The 8,982-nt window shown below is 45.6% G+C and overlaps 1 protein-coding gene across 1 annotated transcript; it reads right to left on the bottom strand.

The window, feature by feature from the left end:
* Window positions 1-227: 227 nt before the first annotated feature.
* Window positions 228-7,927, bottom strand: LOC115483332 (protein timeless homolog). Its single transcript, XM_030224790.1, has 8 exons — window positions 7,870-7,927; window positions 6,084-6,161; window positions 5,933-5,981; window positions 5,256-5,397; window positions 3,173-3,378; window positions 2,832-2,920; window positions 1,924-2,127; window positions 228-1,870 (listed from the first exon to the last, which is right to left on the bottom strand). The coding sequence occupies exons 1-8, from the start codon at window positions 7,925-7,927 to the stop codon at window positions 294-296; spliced, it is 2,403 nt and encodes an 800-aa protein (XP_030080650.1). The 3' UTR covers window positions 228-293.
* Window positions 7,928-8,982: the final 1,055 nt, after the last annotated feature.

Below are 8,982 nucleotides of genomic sequence, written 5' to 3'. Positions count from 1 at the left end.
GTTCTCATGGCAACTCTACACTCTAGATGGCTACTTACTTCAATTTCCACACATTTATTAGTCTTTGCACCTTTCCAATTGATACTCATATATAACAGAATGCAATATGCGCATCAAAGTGTCACTTTTCAATTAGTTGACCGGATTTTCAGACAGTTACTGAGTTGAGTGCAGCTCAGCATTAAGTTTATATTGATGATTCGAAACAATTTCAATTAATTGTCAGCGCGTTATGCAAGCTGCAGTGTGACATTTATTCAATAGCAAAATCAAAGTTCTAACTTAATTACATTCTAGAAATCATTATTCTCGTCATCATCGTCGTCGATGATGGCCAGACGACGTCGCTTGGCCGGCTCGCTGCTGGCTGGCTTCTTGCGAGCCAGAAAATTGATATCCTCGTCGTCGGTGTCGGGCTCATCGCGTTGTTGGGCATCCTGCTCATTGTCGCTGCGTGGGCGTTTGTTTGTCTTGTAAGCAGGCATGGCGCCAGCATCATCGTTGTCGCTATCCGAGTCAATTACATTAGCACGACGTGTGCGCTGCCAGGACGATGGGGCGGCGGAAGACGAGCTCGCCTTGATTGTGTTATTCGCCTGCAATGTGGCATTCTCTTTGTCATGCTCCGACTCTTCGGGCTCCGTCCCTTGCGCCCGTTCTTGCTCCTCCTCTTCAAGCTCGAGCAGCCGCGCCCTAAAGCCCTCCGAATTGAATTCGAGTGCATCATCGTCCTGCTCATGCCCATCGGTTGCCGGCTGGCTCGCCTCATCGAGAACCATATCCTTCAATTTGATTTTAGTGGCGCGTTTAGCTTTCAATTGTTCAAATAAATCATCCGTGTTTGGCTTGCCAACCAACTCCTGCTCTTGCTCCATTTGAGCTTTTCGTTGTGTCTCTTGTTCTGCATCGGACTCGTCGCTGGACACATCAGGCTGTCGCCTTCTGCGTGCCAATTTGCGCGCTATTTCATTGACTTCCAGCTCATCCGAGGAGTCCTTTTGTTGCAGCTTAGCTTTGACTTTGCCCTTTTTGGAACGCTTTCCCTTGGCCTTTGTTGGCGGCTCGCGCTGTTCGGCCTCGTCGTCGCTTTTGTTGAACATCAGGCTGTCCAGCTTGCGCTGTTGCTGAACTGATATATTCTGTGCGGCAGCCTGCTGACGTTCCCTGCTGCGCTTATCCAAGTAGTCCTCCTCCTCCTCCTCCTCGTCCTCAGCGCTGTCACCCGCTGGCTGCGACTCCTGCTCGCTGTCGTTGTCAGGCTCGACCTCTTCGCCGGCTACAATTTTGGCGCGCAACTTAAGATCTGCTGCATTGAGATAGCTGGGTATGCGCCAATAGCTCTCCATGCCCACAATGGGCGGCTGCATGCCCAGCGCAACAAGGACCTTCTGAAAATCAGCCAGTTCCATGGCATCCTTTTGTGTATCGAGTAGTGGCAGCAGCGGGACGCCATCATCATCCTCGGCCGCTTCCTCGGTATCCTCGCTGGCATCTTCCAGGCACTCCTTTAGCCAATCTAGCGCCTCCGCATGGGTCTCAGCATCCACCTGGGCGATCAGGGCGCGCACAGTGCCCACATCCAAAGGCGTGCGCACACGCTGACGTGGCTTGGACTTGGCCAGCTTTTGCCTGGGCTGCCGCTCGCCAAATGCTGGTTCCTCCACAAAATCCTCCTGCTCCTGCTCCTGCTCTGACTCCTCGCCGCTATCGCTGCCCTTTTGATTTTTGGTGGCCTTGCGTTTGCCCTTGCTCGCCTTGGCGGGCAAAATCTCGGATTTGTCCGCAATCAGATGCAGCTGAAGCATGCGCTTGATTATCTGCTGCTTGTTGCGACGCTCTTCAAACGCCTCCACAATGCGCTGCAGGCAATCTGTGAGGAGACAACAGTAAATTTCAATTGAAAGCGAAATGAACTCGACGCACCTGGCTCCAAGCGATGCTGATCGTATAAGCTGCTCAGCTGCTCATCCTCTTCCGGCTGCCACAGGTTCTTGCCACCCAGCGCCGCCTTGGTAGATCGCTTTGTGGGCGCCTTAAAGAGCAGCTCCATTTCCTTGAGTTTCTTCAGGACGCCACGTCGTGTGCGTGTCTTGTCTACCAAATTGTCCAGAATCCAATCAATCACATCTGAAAGAACACAAAACCCACACGCACACTCGATTTGATTAAAGCTGTTGCTTGCTTCTTTTCTTTATTTTTTTTTTTTTGTACTGTTAACTGTTTTCTGTTTTCATACTCTAGCTGGGAGTCTATTAATTGTGAGATGAGAAGCGTAACGCGGCGCAAAATGTATTTTAAAGAGTAGCAACAATCGATGCTGTTCATTTATAGGTTTCTATCTTTGCTTAGAAAAGCTTATCTAAAGCTGAAATATAGATCTGGATAAAGATCTTAAAGTAAGCATATGATTATTATATCATAGAGCTATGATAGAAGCTTGTAGAAATTATACTAGAGACTCGACTAGACTATAGAGACTGACTATAAAAAAAACTGTTCTAACTATACAATCTGCTGGCTCTATAAAATGCGTTGACTGCAAAGGGAACTAGACTCTTTAATTAATTATATAATAATTAATTATATATATATTATAATTTTAATATTTCCACTATAAAAAACTCTCCCTTTCTTTGCCTTCTTTTTCCCTGCTCGCAAGAGTATTTAGCTATCGGCAGCGTGAATGAAACTATTCAATTTGGTTTTCTGTTTGGTTGTTTGCCCCTTATACCTCGGACGTTTTGATTGCTTTCATTCATTTAGCGTAAATTGGGTTTTAATTTACAGGCTGGGGCAGTTGTAGCCCCTGGCCAAGTATTTGTCATAGTTACCCTTATCGGTTTCGGGATTCCGTTGATTCTCCTCGAATAGGAAACGCAGCTCCGTCTCCTGCTCCTCGCTCCAGGCGCCCTTGGTGCCGCTGCAAATACCGAAATGAATGGAAGGCTACAGAACAAGTTCTTCAAACTGGACGCCCAGCATCATTTATCAACTGTTGCCAGCCCCCTTCCACACACCGTGGCCAGCATGGACCAAACTAGTCGCAGCAGCTAAACGACAGGCGCAGACAGCCACAGCCAACGACTCAGTCAATCATGTGCCCATTGTGCTGATGGGCCTTTAACCCCAATGTGACAGTGCCGCCCCCAGCCTCGTCTTGTCTGGTACTCACGCTTCATAGGCATCACAATAGCCGGTCTCGAGCTCGTTGGCCTCCCGTATGCCCTTGTAAAATAATAACTCTGCATAGATTTTTGGATTAGTTGGTGCCACTTCGACAAATTTGCGCACCACATAGATGCCCAGGCGGCGCAGCTCCTCCTGATGGGCGTCACGTTCCACGCTGAAGACTTGTTGAAAGATCCGAAACAGCTTGGCCTGTAAATAGCAAAGAGTGAGACAGAAGACAACGAACGTCACTTCATATTTAAATGAAAAGTGCCGACAAAGACACTAGCCACAAGCCGAGAGGTTTGAGCTGTTGTCCTTCGGCAGGGGCAGCCTCGACTGGCATCCTGTGGTTGTCGCCTGCGGTTCGGTGCCTGTGGCTGCTGCCAAAGCAAGATATCATTTGCAATCGGCAAAAGTTTATAAATGCTTGCATACCCCTACCTAAAGCCCCACACGCCGCTCTCTGCTCTGTTTTGTGTATCGTTGTTCGTTGTTCGCCCTTGCTGCGACTCGCTCGTCCTGCCGTATTTGAAATTTAATTTATCCTATGATTGCGCAGACCCATTAGTGGTTTTGACTTTGCATATGATGCCACTTTTGTTTTGTCCTGCTTCAGCCAACTCGAGCAAGACGTCTGATGGACACGGGACATGTCTCCCCTAACAGCAGCAACACAGCCAGAAGCCAGCTTAGCTGGCGTAGGGGATATGCAGCTAGCTGGTCTGGCTGAAGTCAACTCCCTTCCACATGTCTGACGCCATTCGGTTCACATAATGCGCCATTTGTTGGCTACTTTAGTGATCAGCTTTTGTATAGAGGCGCATATCGCTTACAAAATACAGCTTAAGCTGCCAGCCAGTTATATAATGTTGCCTCTGAGAGCTCGCGACCGCCGCCTGGCGTTGAATGTGATTTATGAACTCTGCTCAAAGAAAAGTTTAATTGCCAGCCGTGAAAAGCAGCGCGCACAAAAGAGCCACATTATATATATATATATAAATGTATCTAACAAAAAAAGTAAAAGTTGTTTAAGCAATTCGAATAGCAAAACACTCTAAAAAGAACTTAAGAAACTTGAGAGTTAATTGAGATAAATGTGTTTCACTTGAAGTAAATATTTATTACTGAATATAGAAATCGATTTATATTCGATTCTGAAAGTGATTTGAATCGAGAGAATTTTGATATGCGAATCTCTATGCGGATTATATTTTAAGTAAAATAAATTGAACTTTTTCATAGCTGATAAAATTTGACTTTGCCAAGCTTTGTAGTGTCTCCTAACGAGTCTTCTTAAGTTGTCACAAAAGTATCTCTTAGTAGTATATTCATTTATAAAGCAGACTTTTTCTCCTGGTCCCCTTCAACATTTACACTCTGAACACAGAAGAAGCTAATCTAATATTCCAAGAAGTTTACAAGTTCTCTGTATACTCTTGATACCCTAACTTGTGTAGGCAACACAAACAGGCATATTTAAATGCTTAATTTCCGTGCCGCATCAACCACTCAGCCCACTGGCGCGACACGCAGCGGCAGTGGCAGCGGCTAAAAAGTAAAACCCAAGCAATGCTGAGGCTCAAGGCAGTGCGTAAAGGGCTTAAAAAGTTCAAATTCCAGCTGACAGCAGAAGGGCTTCGAAATGGGACAAACAAGCAGCAGCAACAGCAGCAGTGGGCGGGGCCGAATGGCTGTTGTGGCAACTCGTTGAAAAATATAAAGAAGGCGCAGTAAATATCGTTTGTGGTTGCCACAAATAGAAAAAAGGTTCGCTTAATTTGTACAAATTACCATAAAAACGAAAGAAGAAAAAAAATGGGCGCCTTCCAGTTAGACTGGCAACTGGCAACTGGAGACTGGAGACTGCAGACCGAAGCGTATGGAGTCCAAAGTCTGGGAGTCTTGGCAGTCGTCGGAGTCATGGCTGCTGAGCCGCAGCGCGCTTTTTGCATTTGACTTTGATTTATGTGCCAAAAGCTGCGTCTCGACGCAAAAACTGAATTAAAAGCAGCAGGCAGCGGGCAGCGGGCAGCAGGCAGCAGGCAGCAGGCAACAGTCGACAGACAGCAAACGCACGCACTCACCTGGTAGAGCATGCCCGGACAGGAGCATCCGTAAGCGATGCGATGCAATATGGTGACAGCCGCCTTGAGGGCCCGCGTCGGTATCTGAGTCCAGTCCGTCAGGACGACAGTGCAGGCACGCACGATTTTCGGATGCAGCAATCTGTACGGAGGATTGATTTAAGCAAACGGATATTAAAGCAACGTTTCGGGACGGCAATTAAATTATGCAAAATTAAGCAAATTATGATTTAAGCGCTTAGCCGCAGCGAAAACTTTCGAAAACATTTTCAAAACAACAACAATTACGGCACAATTTAAATACAAGCCACAGCGCCATTAAATAATATAATTGTTGTTGTTGTTTGTGGGCATTTAGAAGTACATCCGCGCCCCTTCGCAGCTGTGCGCGCGCGGCATTCAAGTTGTTGGCATTCATAAAACTTTGGGCACAAGTAATTTCTGACGCTAATCCTTAATTAGTAGCCACGAGCTGTGCTGCCACTTGCTTTCTGCCTTTCAATTAAAATTACAATTACAATTTTCAGCACGACCATCAATGAAACTTTTCAAATAACACCAATAAAATGTGGCCAGCAGAAATAACAGAAAAAAAAATAGAATAAGAGCGCAATGAAACTGCCCTGCGGCTGGGACTGAATGGAATTTGGAGACATTTGTGGCTGTTGCTAATTTACCTGCGAGCGAAATCCTCAAATTTGAACGTTTTCTCAGTAAGTCCATTATCTGTTTTAGAAAGGTGGAAACGTGGGGCAGCAGTTGTAACAGGCAAATGCCATTAGTTGCGAAAACATTTTTCGTAAATTCACACAGTTTTTCAACACTTGCCTGGCTCGCCAAACTCCTCGTTCTCCATGTCCTCATCGCTGGCATTGTGCTCATTCTCATTCGGTTCAACTGCTTCAACTGTAAAAAATAAATCCGAATTTAATTAAATGAAATCTTACAGCTGTGTAATAGACATACTCTATAAGCACGATTGTAAAATGATACAGATGCAGATAGAGATAGAAACACTGATAGAAGGGGATTTATATAGAAGAATAGATACAGAGATATATAAAGCTTTAGCAATAGAAATATTAAAGTAAGAGAACTATATTCTCTGATTAAGGCCAACTCGAGTTCAGTTCTTGTTTTCATAGAAATCTATGATCACCATTTCAGCATAGGTACTCCATATACTTTCAAGCCAAAACTTATATAATCTTTGCTCCACACACCAAATCATAGGGTATCATCGGCTGCTAATTGGCACTTGTAGAACCTTTTGCTGTTTAGTTCAATCGACTATTTTTATAAGCCAAATAAATCGTACTCTAACGTGTCATGGAGCATTAAGAAAGTCAGCGCTAATTGTGACTATGGCCCCAGCTGCAGACGCGCTGCTCGCTGTTAATGACTCACTTCAATTGTGAATCATCATTTGAGTGGCTGGGCTCCACCTCAAATGAATTTGTACTGATTTAAGTCAGAACAACAAGCGCTTGGCAAATGGCCATTAACAATAATTACGATTGCAGCAATGCACAAACAAGTGCACTTCAAATACACTCCACAGAGAGAGAGAGAGAGAGAGAGAGAGAGGGAGAGAGATAGACGTACACACAGTTACGCTTGATAACAAGCAAAAATATGGCGTATGATAGTGCTCGACTACAAGATACTCTGTGCACAGCTGAAGAGCAAAATCTACTCTAAAATCTAGAGTTTCCCTTAGGCAGAACTAAAATTTCCTTTCTACAACTGAATTTTCTTCCTGTTTCAGAGTCTGGGAAACTTTTTCGTTTCTGAGACAAATCAAATCAAGTGAATTGCACATAAGAGAATACCTCATTCTTTTCCAAATTCGATTAAGGATTAATATCTGTAGCAAATACTCTCTACACCTCTTGGCCCTTTGGGGCATAGGGTATAGAAAGCAAAGCTTGTCAAGAGCGCACTCCACATAAAATGGAGTAGGACCCGCTCAAAGGGATGCAAACTGGGCTAAAGAGAAATAGGAGAGTGGGCGAGATAGAAAAGGAGAGCGAGAGAGTGACGAGAGATCTAAACACTGCAACAATGCAACACAACAATTTGCATGCCGACTGATGCGGACGTTAACTGAAGGTATGCAGCAGCCGGGCACTGTTGCAGGTGCTGCTGCTATTGCTGCCGGCTGAAGCAGCGCCATAAAATGGCAACAAACCCCCAAAAATGGCCCTCGGTTGCAAGCACAAGTTACAACTTCATTATGCAGTTGCAAACGCTGGCTGCAACGTGTGTCGCTTTATTAACATCTTGAATGTGCACGGAGTCTGCACTTCGAGGGTGAGGGAGCGACGTTGTGGGGTAGGGTGCCTGCAACATTGCTGTGCCCCATCATTAAAATACAATTTTCTGTGTCAGGTTCAAGCTGCAACAGCGACGGCGACGGCGACAGCGAGATACGGTGACAACGTGCATGCCTAAAGGACGCGCGGACCGAAGGACTAAAACGGCACTGAAACGATATTAGTGCATGTCCTTTTCGGTGCTGCCTTTGTTGCTGGACCGGTAAAACAGCCACCAGCCACCAGTCGCCAGTCGCCAGTCACCAGCCAACAGTCACCCGTTACCAGTTACCAGTTACCAGTCACCAGCAGGCAACAGGAACCCGGGACCAGGCGAACAACAAGGCCATTAAACATGAACCTCGTTACGGCGTCAATTTTGATGTTGATGTTGTTGTTCACGTTGCTATTGTTGTTATTGCTTAGCTTTTGTATGCGCTCTGCACTTGCTGGCCACACTTAATGACTTTTATGCACACTCACACACACCCACTCAAACCTACCTGACCTTGTCTAACTCTTGTGCACTGTGCGAAAACTGAAGCCTTCAAGTTTGAAGCATCAAATTTAGATCTTAATTTGCCAAATTCTCAAGCTTGAGCTCAGAGAAGATGAAGCTACCTAAGAAGAGAATCTGTATACATGAAGCAAGCCTTACAGATAGAGTAACTTCTATCAGCTCTAACAACTTTGAATAATCCAGTTGGGCATGTCCGACTCTTCAATTTGCTCGTCTCATTGCTTTCTTTTTTCTTCTAAGCCTATACCTGCTTGTCGCTACTTTAAAGGGTATTTAAGAGAGCAAGCTGCAGAACTTACTGAGCTGGTTCTATTAATTATAAATACTTCATATGCCACCTCGATTGTTTCTCGATTATTTCTGCAAGTGTATACACTTCGGCTACTGCTGCAGTTGCAGCTGCTGCTGGCTGTGGCAAACGTGCTCCATGTTGGGTTTGCGGTCAGCAGCAGACAGAGTTGACCACTCATACCATTGATAATAACTATTTTTCGGCAGCAATTAATTTGAAGTTTAACACGCAGCAGTCTCAATGCTGGACTGACCAAGCGAGCCTCAACCAAGCACCCACTCTCCAGCCAGGACGGGCAAACAAATGCGAGACACAAGTGAAACATTATTACATAATGTGGTTTGTCTGCCAGAGGCCAACAGGCAAAGTCAATGAGGCAGTCGGCCAGGTGCTGGGCTGATGCGGCCTAAGTTGAACCGATTGTCTACGCAAAGCTGCTACTTAAGCAACTGCGTGTTTGTGTTTGTGTGGACAGGACATAATCCTGGCGCACCACATGCGTGCGACTGCACACAGTCGACTTCAAGGACTACCCAAATGCAAACAGGTGATGACAACGGCGACAGCGGCGATAAGCGAAAATAATAATAACAAAACAAG

The sequence above is a fragment of the Drosophila hydei genome, unplaced genomic scaffold, assembly GCF_003285905.1.
Source record: "Drosophila hydei strain 15085-1641.00,03,60 unplaced genomic scaffold, DhydRS2 tig00008119-arrow-pilon, whole genome shotgun sequence".
In the NCBI taxonomy this organism is placed as follows: domain Eukaryota; kingdom Metazoa; phylum Arthropoda; class Insecta; order Diptera; family Drosophilidae; genus Drosophila; species Drosophila hydei.
This window is presented reverse-complemented; position numbering and strand designations above follow the sequence as displayed.

What these genes read in the sequence shown, in the direction of transcription:
- LOC115483332 (XM_030224790.1), bottom strand. Translation starts at nt 7,927, where the DNA reads ATGTTTAATGGCCTTGTTGTTCGCCTGGTCCCGGGTTCCTGTTGCCTG. An exon ending in TATTGTGATGCCTATGAAGC is followed by an intron (nt 2,921 to 3,172) that starts GTGAGTACCAGA and finishes CGGTATTTGCAG; the next exon opens with CGGCACCAAGGGCGCCTGGA. An exon ending in GAATCCCGAAACCGATAAGG is followed by an intron (nt 2,128 to 2,831) that starts GTAACTATGACA and finishes GTGTTCTTTCAG; the next exon opens with ATGTGATTGATTGGATTCTG.